Source organism: Alosa sapidissima, chromosome 12 (genome assembly GCF_018492685.1).
Source record: "Alosa sapidissima isolate fAloSap1 chromosome 12, fAloSap1.pri, whole genome shotgun sequence".
Classification (NCBI taxonomy): domain Eukaryota; kingdom Metazoa; phylum Chordata; class Actinopteri; order Clupeiformes; family Clupeidae; genus Alosa; species Alosa sapidissima.
Genome location: NC_055968.1, coordinates 2,183,425 through 2,199,962, shown reverse-complemented (window position 1 = coordinate 2,199,962; position 16,538 = coordinate 2,183,425). Strand labels below are relative to the sequence as shown.

Sequence of the window (16,538 nt, the reverse complement as noted above, 5' to 3'; positions counted from 1 at the left end):
GAGCCGTTGTAGTCAGTAACCATTAGACTGTAAAATGAAGAAAATGTGCAGCCTAGATCATTGATTGGAACATTTACGGCCTGATGGTGTTGATAAAAATAAAGTGTTGATTAAAATAAAGTCCTCTGCAATGTCTGCAGCAAGGAATTTGCATATCACCGGAGTTCATCAACTCTAAAGTCGCACATCAATGCAAAGAAATTGTGTTGACATTGAGGGGAGTGTTAATTAGCGGCGGTCATATAATGATTGTCAAAGTTTTTTTTTTTTGATTGTCAAAGTTTTTTTTTTTTTTTTTCCCCGTTCCTCAATTTTTGGTCAACGATACCCGGGACACCGAAACACCGGTGCACATGAAATTTGGTGGGTATGTAGCCACAACTTCATTTCAATTTCGAAAGAAATACTGTGGTTTTTTTTTTTTTAAAAACGGCGACGAAATTGTGAATTTCCAGAGCGTGTTACTCCACACTCGGCAATTGACTCCTACGGACTTTCCCCTAAAGATGGCAGCTGCAGCAGCAACGTTTCCGGAAAGGTACTGGCTTGATGAAGTTCATTCTGGACTCTCTATCCGACCACATAAAGACCTCGGGATACTTCAGTTTGGCTTTAGGGACCCTCTACTCAATACCACGTAAGTGTAATGTTGTTTGGAACTGTAGAAGAGGTATAAAAATAGTGTTTTGTAGCGGCAAAATTACATGCCTGAATCATTTCCAGGCTAACGAGTTTTGACTAAAAACGGTAAAATCGAACTTTCTCAAAACACATCCGAATGACATGATTTTGATGTCAACTCAATGTATGTACTCCCAATCATCTGTAAATTGATCTAAAGTGCATTTTACTCCAGATAATTCCTTTAACACCCAGCAGCACACACTGAGGAAATCTAGGCAAAGACTGTACTTCCTACGTCAGCTGAGGAAGTTCAAAGTATCAGCACCCATCTTGAAGGCCTTTTACTCCTCAGCTGTGGAGAGTGCCCTGACAAGTAGCATCATCACTTGGTATGGGTACTGTACAGCCCGTGACTGCAGTGCCCTACAGAGAGTGGTGCGATCTGCCGAACGTACCATCAGAGCACCTCTCCCTACCCTGCAAGAGACCTACAAGAAAATACTATGTACCAGGGCCCAACGTATCTTAAAGGACTCGTCACATCATGGACTTTTCAAAAGACTGAGGTCAGGCAAACGTCTTTGCTGCTACAAGCACCACTTAAGAAGTTTTTTTGTCTTAAGAAGGCTTTGTGAATACGGCCCCAGAATAGAGAGACTGAGGAGGAGCTTCTATCCTCAAGCAATCCGTATCCTGAACACACACAAGACTATATAAACTTTTTTTTTTTTTTACACACTTGCACATGGACTGTATACACACTGCACTTTTTATTCTCTCTTGCTATTTATTAAACTTTTTTTATTTTTTACACACTTGCACATGGACTGTATACACACTGCACTTTTTATTCTCTCTTGCTATTTATTAAAATATTTCTTGATCTTTCTTTCTTCACACTTGCACAGAAAAAGCTGAACACCAAATGAAATTTCACTACATGTTTTACGTTAGTATTGCGATGTATGTGACAAATAAACCTCCTTGTATCCTTTGATTGTCTCCATGTGAATTTTAGACCAATTATATTTCTATTTTAGATATAGAAACGAGAAGTGTTAAATTATTTGTGCTATAGGTAGGGGATTTCCCATTGTGGCCATTCAACAACCAAGCCTATTTAACATTACTTAACATGACTCAGGATACAACGACAATGTACAGTTGGCAAACACGCCATTTGATGTGCCCAGGATACGCAATGGCCTTCCTTCACGGTACCACATGCGCTGCTAGTAGCCTGAATGCCCAAACAAGGATCCAAAGGACAAAGTCAACAACAAAGCAAGCTTTGTGTGCAAAAAAACAGCATTACCAACAGAACAGCCCTGTATCAAGCAACTGTATCAAGCAAACACCTTTCATCATTTGTGTTTCGTTAGTTAGTTAGGCCCACAACACCTCCAAAAGGCTAAACAGTAGTGTCTGGTGTCCCAGATCCATCCCCCTCCACTCTCATGATGGGTTCAGTAACAACAAATCCTTCGGCCATTCTTCTTTGTTGCTGTGGCCGTTTATGGTCCAATCAATAACAAAACCAGACAAACCCTTGATGTCAGCACCAACAAATATAAAAAAAAAGTCAATTCACCTTATTCACTCGAAAACCAAAACGAGGCTGAGGTGTACACTGACCAGACTAGATCATGTTAACGCTATAGGACATAATTTATTATTTATTGACCAATGTATATCCTAACACCAGAGTTTCCTTTTCAGGAAAGAGTTAGCATGAGCGTCTCAGTGGGCCTTGTCTAGGCCTACCTGACTCAGCCCAGAGTTTGAAGGCATCTCTGGCTGCAGTATGTAGCTCACCCACATGTTCATTCCAGCCAGGTTTTATGTTATTATGAACCTTACCTCTAGGTCTAGTAAGAGAAGCACTTGATGTATTAAGGCTATTGACAATGCTGTCATACATGGAACATATAATACAAGGCCATGGTTATGATCTTTACGATTCATGTCCTGACACAGCAATGCATCTTTGGGTAATTTAATGAGGTGAGGTAAGACCAATCGTCTTTACAAAATCTCCCCAGATCGTCCAGATTCCTAGGTCCACACTTGTGCATTCTTCTCACCCCACTGTTTTTTCTATTCAGTTTAGATCAGGGGACTAAGATGGCAATGGGAGAAGTTTGATTTTGTGTTCAGTAAACCATATTTGTTTTGATCTGGACGTTTGTTTTGGTTCATTGACCTGATTAATGACCAATCATGACCCACTTTTAGTGTCTTGGTAGAGATGACAGATTTCCTTTATTTTTCTTGTTTCTTGGTTTTTCTTGGGGTTTATGATACCATGCACCTTAATTAGGTTCCCAGTACCTTTGGGAATAAAAACACCCCTACAATATCACAGCCCCTCCACCATAATTCCCATTAGGCATGGGGTTCTTTTCAGTATAGTCATTCTTCGTGCTCCAAACACACCTAAAGTGTTTCTAGCCAAAGAGCGCAATTTTAGACCACACTTCCAGACAAAGTCACTGTACCATTCAGTAACTCCTGCTATTTACATTTGTAATTAAATGACTGGACAGGCTTTCACCTGGCATGCCCTCTAAATAATCTATTAGCGGTGAGGTCACTTTTGAAGATTTTTTGGGGGACTTGGTGACCCCAAGATGATACCTTTTTCTGTAACTCTCCAACAGTGGTTCTTATGGGTTTTTCCCCTGTTACCATCCTCCATACTCTACGTAGGGGCAAGATAACCATGGGTCTTTGTCCAAGCATGTTTGTCACATTTCCAGTTGATTAGAACCTTTTAATCATTGTTTTAACTGTAAATATAGGCATTTTCAACAAAGTACCTAGTTTTTATAGATATCCCCTTACTTACAAATGTCAACACACTTTCTTTTTATTTAAATTTAGTGTATTCTCTTGTCTTTCCGATGTTGAAAAATGACTAGAGGATTTAGCCTCTGTGTCACTTTATTTTCATACCTTAGTGAAAAAGAAAGTTCACAGACACTCTGAACTTAAATAAGTAGAAATGAAATAGGAAAATGCTTCTGTTATGTGTTGTATATAAGATTTGTCTAGGGGTGCCAATAATGAGCAATGTCTTTTTGTTTAAAATATTTATTTCTTTATGAGATTTTATTTTTCTCCGAATATATTTTCTTCCCTTCAAGGATGGATTTTCCCTCATTGTTTTCATTGTGAGAGTACAATAAATCACCAAAAGATGAGGGTACTATATATACTAGGGTTGTCAAAATAACATGTTAATTTAATTAATTACAGAAAGAATAACACGTTAAAAAATGAATGCTGATTAATTGCATTTCTTAGTGTCATTTGACCCAGTGCAGTCTGGCTATAGTGACTGAAGGAGTCACTTCCATTTGCATTTATCATGCTAAAAATCACCAGCCTGCTCCAAAGGGAAATTTATGATAAAAGAGAGAGAGGTTGAACTTTAAAGTCTATAATGTTGGTTTGGCTCTTCATTGATTCACCCATCTGCCAAAATTGTTTTTTAAATATATGTTCATAGCAAAAATGGATGCATGTGATTAATTTAGATTAATTAATCAGAGTATGTAATTAATTAAATACATGTTTTTAATCGCTTGACATATATACACTTACTTGGTTACATTGTATAGTATACCTATGGGTTTTCATTCTTAGCCCTGAGTCAAAACAATGATTTTGACTCAATTTATTTAGCTATGGTACAACATTACAGCACTTTGTACACAAAATGCCCATACACTGAGCTACTTTCACATAGATTTTCAAGTGCCTACTAGCTACCCCACAAACCATTTTAATCCTATGACAATGCCCAAAAAACACAACCTGCCCCTGGAATAATCCTTAAAATATTCAAGCCAATTATATGTGGAGAGCTCAAATATTGGTACATTAATAAAATATAAGTAAGTATAAGTATATATACTCTTTTGATCCCATAAGGGAAATTTGGTCTCTGCATTTATCCCAATCTGTGAATTAGTGAAATACACTCAGCACACAGTGAACACACAGTGAGGTGAAGCACACTCTAATCCCGGTGCAGTGAGCTGCCTGCAACAACAAATACTTTAAATCTGAGACGGTGCAGCAACAACCTTATCTGATTTGACACGGAATGACCCACGTACCATCTGTAGGTCAGACTATGTTCCATTAGGTCGCTACTATGACCATTTCCTTTCTCTGGCCATTACAGGCAGGAAAGGGAACAGTCAAATTTGAAAATCCCACTACGTCCCCTAGTCACATCATGTATATCATCATATTGTTATTTGAAAGCCAACAAGAAACAATGATTTCCTTCAAATGTTTTCAGATTTCCAAACATATCAATGTTTTTTTGTTTTTTTTACCTGGGATGGGTGAAGTGAGGGTTCAGGTGAAGCCAAGTTGGTCTGCACAGACTGACTTTTCTCAAGCAGACTGTGTGTGAAAGCCAGTCTATCAAGGGTGTGAGTATTCCTCCTCCAGTGACTGTCACTCTGAGCCAGCGCTTCATCTTCACTGAGCGCACGCACAACAGGACCTGGCAGGGGAAGGGGCATAGCCCCATCACTTTCATAGCCATCCTTGGCCCTGCTATGCTGTAATGAAGCTCCACCACCTTGGTCCCACCTCATACGAAGTTTCAGAGCCTGTTGTGCCTCCTGTGCCAATTGTGCCTTTAGCAAGGCAGACTCAGCATTTTCCTGGGCTAAGATCCCACCCTCCAGAGAGGGTTTATATGACTTGTGCTTGCGCTTTCCCCCCACAGCAGTATGCTGCAGTGTGAAGGAGCCACTAAAAGTTGACGCATTCCCCATGTTGTTATAGCATGCCATATGCTCCGCAGTCCTGAAGCCAGATTGTTCCACATAAACTAGTTGCTTAACATACTCTCGTCCAGCTGCACTGTATTCCCGCCCACTAGAACTACAGCTTTGCTCAGTAGAGGTGTAAACTCGTCTCCCAGTGCTGCAGTCAGGCCCACTATGGCAGTAGTCTTGAAATTCTAGGTTAGAATTGTTTTGCTGACTGGCTGGTTTCTGCCGGGTTAGCACCAGCTGGCTGTAAGGGGAGTGACTTTGTTTAGGTGAGTGGTAACTAATGGTGGGCTTCCGTGCTGGAGACATATCAGAGCTGTAATGGGAGGAGTCACGATGCATATCAGTAGGAGGTTCTTCATAAATGGGAGGTGCCTGATATTCAGTGGGTGGTTCCTCATATAGAGGGGGCTCATAGGTATATCTGGGGGAGGGTGGTTGTGATTCCCCAGATGAATGCCTCTGTATGCTCAACTCTGTTCTCCTCAAGTAGGGTGACTGCGATTGGCAATCAGGATGGAGGACAGGTGAGGCCTGAGGCTCAGGAGAAGTATTATCAGGACAGTGATGTGGATGGGTACAGGAGACTGAGAAACCATTCCCCTCAGACAAATAGCTGGGCTCCCGATCTGACACTTTAATCAGCATTCTGAACCTGCAAAACAATGTACAAATTTCCATGTAATCCCATACCCCCAAAGAGCACGCATGATCTGTATCTAAATCTTAAATTGAAAAAAAAAAAATGCAACCAAAAAGAGCCTTTTACTTATTAGTTTATTAACACTACCCAAGAATGTAGATGGCACAAATGAATTACATTATTTGCTACGATGAAAACTTAAGCTTGCAATAATGGATGATGGAATTAAGTGTAAAATCACAGGATATAAACACAATTGTTTATTTTATAATAGTCTATTTTAAACTTAAAACTCATGTGAAACTTGATCAAAGATGTGCATTATGAAGAGACTTTCCTTTTAAAATGGTTATTACAAAAACTAATTTTGGGGAGAGACTTGGGAGGGCTTTTTTTCTTTGAACTTTAAAATTTGAACGATGGTGCGTAAAAATGGCCAATTGTTTGCTTTAATTGAAGTACAAACAAAAAGCAAGCAAAAAGGCAACGCATCTCATTCAATATACCACTTATCTTGTTTCATAGTACACTTGCCGTAAGATAACCACGTCCAGTATAATAGATGTAAATTTGGCATTATAAAATAAATGCAGCATTAGGAAATAAAAGTCCCTTAAATAAATAGATGTGAAATTATGAAATAAAAGTATTATAAGTATCACTCAGGAGCTTCTAGACAAACAGAAGCCGTCACACAAAATTGTAGAAAACCCCTGGGATTTAAAAAATGTAGGTCCCTGATAACAGTATGTGTAATTTCTTACACATCTAAAAGCTCTTTCATTGGTTAAACCAATGCATTGGCCAACACAAATATTTTCAGTTAATTTTACAGTTGGCCTAATATTTTGGTGATGGATAAAAAAGCTACAAGAAAATAAGACAACACACATGTGGGTTTGAGTTCTGAAGTGCAGTTGTGGTTAATTCCCCATTAATTTAAATGGGGTCTGAATTGACAAGTATCTCTTGGTATAACCAGGATGACTACCAGAGGTATTACTAGGATGACCTTTTGTCTTTCTATAATACACCTTAAAATTATATTTTCTTTTCTCCACAAGGCCATAACAAATCAACTCATAATACAAATCAACAAATCAAATACCTTTCAACCTCTTCCTCTTTCTCTTGTTCAGGTGAGGAGGAGTTAACCACACTGTGTGCAGGGCTTGAGTGTGTTGTCACCGTAACACACTGTGAGGTTGTGTCCGTGTTCTGTTTGAGGGTCTGCAATTTGGCAAGTGGAATGATGTCGCAGGTCTTGGGACGGTGCCAAACAGTGCGCTGTGTAGCAGCACTATAGTAGTAGAAGCGAGAGGTTTTAGGGTCGAACAGTTCCCACCACTGATCTTCTCCACTGGGTTTGATACGGACCCCTGCTGGTGCATCCCATACACACTCTCCTGTCAGTAGATTAGCATACATCCGCTCACGTGTGCGTGGCTCAACAATCTCCACCCACTCTAACCTGCAAAATCACACAAATGGAGAAAGGTATTTGACTCTGTAGTATTCATTCAACCAAATAATTCAGTCAATACTGTTAGCATCATAAGAATATTAAATGCTTTATACTGCTCCTCAATCTTTATGAACATTTTTATACAGTATTTAGTAAATTTTTCATTGAACCTTATGTTTGATCAATACCTTTTTTTGGCAGCAAATAAATGGAACTAGATGTACCGCAAAGCGGCACAAAATATGACCGCCACTCAGACCTGCACATTGTCTCCGCAAAAATAAATCTGTCAATTTGTCTCCATCTCCTACTCCACCCCCTACTCTTGCAACTTTTGTGTAAATGAGTGTGTGCAAGTGTGCGTTTGCTTTTGTGTATATGTGTGCTTCTCTATGTGTGTGTTTTCACTTGTGAGAGTGTGTGTGGGGGTAATAGGGTGTGTGTGTGTGTCTGCTTGCCTGCATGTGTGTGTGTGTTTTATGTGTCTGTGTGTGTGTTCACTTGTGAGGTGGTGTGTGGGGGTAATGGTGCGTGTGTGTGTGTGCCTGCATGTGTGTTTTTATAGATAGATAGATAGATAGATAGATAGATAGATAGATAGATAGATAGATTACTTTATTCATCCCCAGAGGGAAATTATGGTGTTACAGCAGCAATTAATAATATGTGACCCTGCAAGGCGAAACCAGTCGTTTTGGTAAAATTTACAAAATTAAGTTAATGTGCTCACATGAACGGACATTGACTAAGCTTTCCAACGATATGTATATCGAGGGTATTGCAAAAAGTATCGCTAAGATAACCGCATCCAAAGTTGGCATGGTTCTCCTGTCACGATACACCAGAAGAGGAGAAAATCACCTTTTTAAGTAAATTGTCACGTGCGATAGTGTGAGGACACAGCTATTATTAGCCTTACGGTAGTGTGACTTTGAAGCGGATGACTGACTATGTCCAGTTTTATCAACCGAGTGAGTGTCTTTTTCTGCCCCCTAGTTAATACCAGGGACGGCCATAAGGTGTCACTATAGAATATAATTAATGTATTTCGGGGGAAGTAAGGGGAGAAGAAGTTCTATGTACACAGATTGTGTAGGCTATAGGCCCACTTTTAAAATGTGCTACTGCTACGTCAATGGAAAACTTCTCCTGGTCCGTAAAATGACGCCAGGATATTTCTAAGTTCGTGCTTTGACCGTTCGTGCCCTGAAAGGCAAGTCTTTCACATTCGGTTACATCTGCCAAGAACGATAGAGAGCTTACACATTGAGTAACGAGTAGCCTAATGAGTAGGCTACATTTTAGCTCTACCGTAAAACCTTATAGCGGCGTGGACAAATGGAATGACTACTAATGTGTTTAATCTTCACCTAAATAAAGTCAGGGTTTAACAGTCAAAACGTATGTTTATCCGTGAAATTTGTTCACAATATGAAAGTGTAGACTGTATACTGTCGAATTATGCAAAAACGTGAAATTCGACATTTAACCCATACGTTTGTTTATCGTGGATTTTCTCAAAATAGCACTGTGTGCAAGACGACTGGTTTCGCCTTGCAGGGTCACATATAAACATATATCACACATAAACATACATACAAGTTAAAAAATAAATACAAAAATAAGCACAAATTAGTGACCTATTGATGGTTTCAGAGAGAGTAGCCTACACTGTGAGTGGTTTGTCCTGGTGGTTTTGCGTTTTTCGTTAGAGGCGTGTGCTATCAAAAGCTTCCTGCACCCTACTGCGGTGCGGGCTGTCAATAATATCGCAAAAGATACCGGTACAATTCTCACAAAACTTGTTGGAAAGGTGTATCACTGTCTAAGGAAACCCCATTCATTTTTGAAGCTGATCAGACTCAAAGGGAACTTTGAAGCATTTTCCATACTGTAGCCTATTTTCTCGTAATGATAGCGAAAGTGAAACGTAGTGTCCTTTTATTTGAATTTGTGCGTCCTGTGTCATTCATTTCTTTCACGTCTTACAACATAAATAATGCATTCATATGCTAGTAGTAATGTCAGAAATGAACCGGTTTATAAGCCTCTTAGAAATGGTTGTTGCATCTTGCATGTTACATTTAGATGCAGACTCAATCGCGAATCCATGCAGGCAAAACATACTCAATTTGGCGACGGCACAAAAGTTGAAAAAACTTTTACAATGGCGGTGATGGCCTACAGTTAATGTGAATCGCGGACAATAACCAAAAAAAGGAATTTCCACCTCCATTCACCAAATAAAGTTTGTGTTTCTACATGTTAACACAAAACGTAATTTCTGTCAGAAACCAGCCTATAATGCATAGGGTAACTTGAGGTGAGTCAGACAGAAGAGGGACCTGTCTTAGTAGCCTATCTTGAATCCCATCCCTTTCAAACTACCTTATAATTGTGTGATTAGCCGCCTGAATAATAAAATCAAAATACAAAATATGATTGGGCTATAGGTCCAAACCTATGAGTAAGCATTCAGTGTAATATAGAGGTTATCAAAGATACTTTTTGTATTTTCTTTTAAAATATACATTTTGGAGACAAATGGAGTCATACCACAGGTCTATGTCTAGGGATGGATTATTGAATGGACCTACTGGCCCCAAGAGCTCAGGGGGCCCTGAAGCCTAAAGGCTTCTACATACCTGACGCACCCGACCGGTAGCGCGACAATGTGACGTCAAAATGACGTAGATCTCTCTGGCGCGCCAGGGTTTTGGCCGTGTAGCGCGAGGTAGCGCACCACTCATTTTTTTTCAGACGAGCACGACAAGGCGGAAACAGGAAGATGGAATAGTTCGAGGGCAAGCGAGTTGCAGTGTTTTGTTACAGTCGTGAATTTTTAATAGTTTGCTGGATAAGTTAACAAAGTTACCAGTGAGAGTTGCAACACATGAAATTAAGAGGAAAGAATAGAAACGACTTATTTTCAAACAAAGGATATCTATTAAGGCCTGAACAAAATCTCTTTCCACTTCAGGAAATTACACAAACTCAGCCAGCTGCTAGCTAGCTAGCTAGCTAACTAAACTGTTTAAATTATTAAAATTTCCCTCGGGATGACTAAAGTACCTATCTATATATCCATCTATATATCTATCTATCTACCTGTGCACACACCTTGGAAACTACATGATAATGATGATGGTAGTTGTGAATAGTAGCAACCAAAGTCTGAAGTACCATCACAGAGGCTAGCTACTGGTGTTTCTTACTGCAGCTTCTTCTGCTGTGTAAGTAGTTAATGTTAGTCTTTTCACAACAGCGACACCTCTGTTCAGGAGAATATTGCAACTAGTGTTGCGACCACCACGCGCGAGTATAAATGGTTACGGCGCTTCTGTGACGTCACATTGTCGCGCTACTGGTCGGGTGCGTCGAGTATGTGGGACGTTTAAGACTGTGTGAAGTTGCTTCTCCGCCCTTCTCTTCTATTTCCACAAAACTCAAAGTTGTCATAATATAAAGGGTCATTTTGTTTTTAAATCTTCCGGGGGAGTATGTCCCCGGGACTCCCCTATCTTAACTGGGGAGGGTTTTTTTGCATCTATGCCCAGGGGTTCATAATCCATCCGTGCCTATGTCCGTCAAAAGTTTGGTATATCCTAATTGACTGACTTAACTAATGACTTGTTTGTGATTTTAATAATATTTTTGCATGGCAGGAAATGTATTGAAATTCTGTTATTGAAATTCAGACCCCACGACAGATTTGGTCCCCCCCAATGTTGACATCATGGCTACGGCCTTGTTGTAAATAGTTATGGCAGTGGGCAGGAATGATTTCCTATAACGGTCCTCGTTACAGCGAAGTTGGAGCAACCTCAAGCTGAAAACACTCTGTTGTTTGACCAGTAGTTCGTTCAGTGGATGTGAGGTGTTAAGGAGCTTTTGCAACATCCTTCTCTCAACAACTAACTCTAGGGGTTCAAGTGTACTTCCAATTACAGAGCCAGCTCTTTTAACCAACTTGTTGAGTTTTTTTAGTGTCATTTGCCCTGATACTGGTACACCAGCAGATGGCTGCAAAGAAAATGATACTAGAAACAGCAGACTGGTAAAACATGTTCAACATCCTGCTGCACACATTAAAAGACCTAAGCTTCTTCAAGAAGTATAGTCTGCTCTGTCCCTTCCTATAAACAGCCTCAGTGTTGCACTTCCAGTCCAGTTTGTTATCCAGATGTACACCCAGATATTTGTAGTTTTCCACTACCTCCACCTCTTCCCCCATGATGGAGACAGTGTTCAACTTTGTCCTAACCCTCCTGAAGTCCACTACCATCTCTTTGGTCTTGGCCACATTTAAGAGTAGGTGGTTGTTTCCACACCACGCAAAAGCTGTTCACCAGTTGACTATACTCAGAATCCTCCCCATCCTTCACACACACTACAACTGCAGAGTCATCAGAGTATTTCTGCAGATGACAGGTTGCAGAGTTGTACTGAAAGTCCGAGGTGTATAATGTGTGGGGATCGACCAATATGGATTTTTTAGTGCCGATACCGACACCGATTTTTTCCCATCAGCCTTAGCCGATGACCGATACAGGCTGACGATTTTCTTGAGCCAATATTTGGAGCCGATCCTGCTTTTATTTTGCTCCCTCAACTTACATCATACAAATGACACATAATTACACAAATGATGTTAACAAATGTTATAAGTCTCAATTTAAAAAAGGAACATTTATTGAACTTGGATATGGTTAACTGTGCAAAATGCTTTCATCAAAATCTTACAACACAGCCTTGATGATGCATTGCTTGCTGACTATAAGACATAATTTAGGTCATCACAAAATGTCCTTTGTCAACACATTTAAATCATTTAAGAAAACAATAAGCCTGAAAAGTAGCTATTGAAATAAAGTGCTTGATTTGTAATTTAAGACTGCATGGTTTCAATTTTTCTATGTCTATATTTTCCTAAAAAAAGCTGCCAGATTTGTCAACCACAGGACATATATCAGCAGAAGAAAATAACGTGGTGTCAGATGTTTCTGTTCTAAATGGCATCAACGTCAAAAGGTATAAAACATATCTCTCAAAGTTTTAAAATCTCTCCTTCTGGTAGCGCAGCACTCTCATATCGCTGTGATGTGTGTGTCCCACTGAGTGAGACAGACCAGACGCACAGACAAACTTCTGTTTGGTAGCTGACGAACCACCATTGAACTGGATTGATAATGATAAGGTTAGCAAACGGCTCTAAACAAGTAAGGCATACACGGTATGTCTGGTACATGGTAAACGTTAACACAAATTAATAGTCAACTACATATAACACATCTCTCATTATTAAAGCTCTGATATCACTGCGATGGCAACTCCGCCCAGCTCGAAGGGAGAGGGGGGGGGGGGGGCACACACCACACACGTCCAAAACTCAGCCAGGTGGTCGCTGAATAAAACTCCCACAAATATCACGGAACAACGTTGGCATTACTTAATCATATGATTGACCAGTGTTCGTAACAGCTACCGCTACCGCATGCATACGGATAGCCTACAACTTAGCTATTTGCAGCTCCCTAAATACAATTGCAAGCAGTTTTATAGAAGAGGCATTCAGGGAGGGAGACACACACTCACACACACCACACGCGTCCAACACTCAGCCAGATGGTCGCTGAATAAAACTCCCACAAATACCACGGAACAACGTTGGCATTACTTAATCATATGACCAGTGTTTGTAACAGCTACCGCTACCGCATGCATATGGATAGCCTAGCCTACAACTTGGCTATTTGCAGCTCCCTAAATACAATGGCAAGCAGTTCTATAAACGAGGCATTAAGCATTAAATAAAGTACCTATCTATCTATTATTCTCGTTTTCCATTTGGACCCACAAACTTGCTTCCACCTTCAAAGTGTATGGCAATATTTCAGCTAAGTCAAACAGTTAAAAGATGCTTTGAAAGTTTAAAGTTTACTGTTGTCTTGAAGAGCAGGCTTTCAGCACTCTGCCTGTGGGGGAGGGGCAGTCTGCACGTGAATTGGAGGGTCTCCAGCAACACAGAGCTGCCCGTGGACGCCTGTATGTAAATAATGCGGGGGAAAAAACTGTCTATCAGCCGATGCCGATACACGTAAAAAACGTAAATATCGGCCCGATATATCGGCCGGCCGATCCCTAATAATGTGAAGAGGAAAGGAAAGAGTACAGTCCCCTGCGGTGCTCCTGTGCTACTAACCACCTTCTCAGACACACATCCTCCCATCTGTACAAACTGTGGTCTTTCCGTCAGGTAATCAACAATCCATGATGTTATGGATGTCTCCACAGGTTGTATGGTGTTGAAGGCACTGGAGAAGTCGAAGAACATTATTCTCACCGCACTACCAGCTTCATCCAGGTGGTTGTGGGCTCGCTGAAGCAGGTAGATGATGGCATCTTCAACACCAACCTCACATTGTTAGGCAAATTGCAGTGGGTCCATTGAGGTGGACACCTGAGGTCTGAGGTGTGCCAACACCAATCTCTCTAGCACTTTCCTGCAGTGTGATGTTAATGCCACTGGTCTGTAATCATTGAGGACTGATGGAGAAGACTTCTTGGGTACTGGAACAAGGCATGATGTTTTCCACAGCACTGGAACCTTCCTCTGACACAGGCTGGTGTTGAATAGGCACTGTAGAATCCTGTAATGTGTGTGTGCGTGTTTGTGTGTGTTTATGTGTGAGTGTGTGCGTACAGTACGTTCCTGTGTGTGTGTCTGCTTGCCTGCATGTGTATACCTGCATGTCTACTGTGTGTGTATGTGTGTGCGTCTGTTTTTATGTGTGTGTGTGTGTGCATGCGTGCGTATGTGTGAGTGTGTGCGTACCTGTGTGTGTGCGTGTGTCTGTGCTTGTGTGTGTGTGTGTGTGTGTGCCTGCATGTGTGTGCATGCATCTTTATGTGTGTGTTTGCGTGTGTGTGCATGCATAGTCACTAAATGTACACATATATCGGATCAAAACAAAAAACAATGGTTCTGTGTCATCCTTGTGGGGCTACATGCCCACCAAGTTTCATGCACCCAGGTCTTTCAGTGTCCTGGGAATCGTTGACACAAAATTACTGAAGAATAAAAATACTAAAAATCCAGAAAAAAAAAATCTGACTAAAGCCATATGACCGCTGCTTTGCTGCGCTGCGGTCATAATAAATCACAGGAAGTATTGGCATTAGACCAGTAGGTGTCATTAGACATGCTAAATGGCTGTTGTACAGTGTTCCTGTTTTAACTGATATGCAGACATGTTTGTTTTGTACTGTTTTTACTGGTCTAGTATATACTAAATTATTGTTTTATTTCATTTTTTATTTTTGTTCTTAATTTGAATTTTGTATAATCTGTCCTTTTGTTGTTGTTGTAGAGAATTGCTGCAAAAGAGCTTCCTCGGTCAATCTTTCCTAAATAAACAATAGTTGATGATGCCTTATGAAAACAATATTCTTGATTGTATCATCACAATATCAACTTTATAACAGGTAGTACCATGCTAGAAGTCAGCCACCACCACAAAAATCAAAACATTAAACCAAATTACAGTGCTACGTCTGTCTGTTGTAGAAGCAATAAGATCAGCAACACAACAATCTGCTTCTGATACTCCAAGATGGGCAGAGGATGGAACAAAAGATGTGACAGACGGAACGTGACCGATGCATTTCGTGGAAACGAGAGGCTAGAAAGAGCAGCCCTTCCCATTGCACAGCTCCAAGTAAGATGTATCCTTTCAGGATTGGTAATAGCTAAAAGGCATGATGGTGACACGGAGATGGTGAAATAAAATGTCTTGGTTCTGTGGTTGGCACAGAGATGGATCCCTTTATATCAGTGGTGGAGATATGGACTTCTAATAAACTGCTGTCCATCATCAACACGCCGTTGTACATTCACCAGGTAAAGGATTGTGTTTAATGGCAGACTTATTTCAATGTCCTGCTCAACTGACAGACTGAAGATGACGGAAGTCTTTTTTCCCCCTAGGCCATACAGATTTTCAACGCATCTCAGAGATGGCAGGGTGAAACTTCTAAGCATAACACCTCTCTGCTTCAACCATGGCTACCTGCAACCAAGACTGTCTGCTAGCCTAGGACTACTTGCTATTACCTTTACATAATCAGTTTTTTGTTTATTTTGTTTTGCTTATTAGAATTTTAGATTACAGGTGAACTAGTCCAGATTTCCAGCACTCTCATCAGGCTGCAACACACAACTATTTTTGTAATCAAATGCTTTTTTTTATTAACCCTCTATGGTACACATTATGATTATTAGTAAGTAATTCTTCACAACAGAGAAACACAGGTAGGTTACACTGTCGCAAAGTCAGAGAGCAGTCAGGCCTCAGACTTGGTACTACAGGGTAGCAAACCTGCAGCTTGACCGTCAGGTGGTTGCTGCACCCTCTAAGATTAGTCAGAGTTTGTCTGCCTAAGTTTTAGGTCACAAAAGTAAGAACTGAAAAATATTTTTTGATATTGCAATGTTTTTAAAAGAAATCCCCCTTTATTATTATTATTATTATTTTTACTTTTATAGCATGTTTGGCAATTCTCTATATCTCTATATCTTATATGATCTTAAAAATGATCATTCCAAGTCTTCTAGGATGGACAAACATGATTTCAGTATGACTGAACCATTAAAGGTTTCTACTGCATGCCCATTGGTTTTATATAAGGCCCTATAGTTTTGGAACTATGGGCAAACTGCTTATACTAAGGGTCTTGTAAACAATTTGTACCCACATGACATCAATCAGTATTTTTTCTGCAAATACAATACTTTATTAAAGGTGCAGTCAGGGATTTTGCACAATTTCAAGCCCATAACATTTTCTGTCACATTCAGCAATCATCTCCTCACAACCGCTAGCTATTCCATAGTACACTGCAGCCCAGGCTCTGAAAACTGGAAACAAAGTGGGGTCAGCCTGTCCCCCAAACAAAAACAAAACTCTGTGTGGAATTTCTCTGGGAATACTGAAAGTAGGGGGAGATA

At 40.3% G+C, this 16,538-nt stretch overlaps 1 protein-coding gene across 1 annotated transcript in view; it reads right to left on the bottom strand.

The window, feature by feature from the left end:
- Positions 1-16,538, bottom strand: part of arhgap39 (Rho GTPase activating protein 39) — a 74,254-nt gene that overhangs the window by 43,357 nt on the left and 14,359 nt on the right. The window contains exons 2-3 of the mRNA XM_042056157.1: positions 7,175-7,537; positions 4,974-6,078 (exon numbers count right to left, since the gene is read on the bottom strand). Coding sequence (XP_041912091.1) covers positions 4,974-6,078; positions 7,175-7,537 — 1,468 coding nt within the window. The remainder of the gene's footprint in view (positions 1-4,973; positions 6,079-7,174; positions 7,538-16,538) is intronic.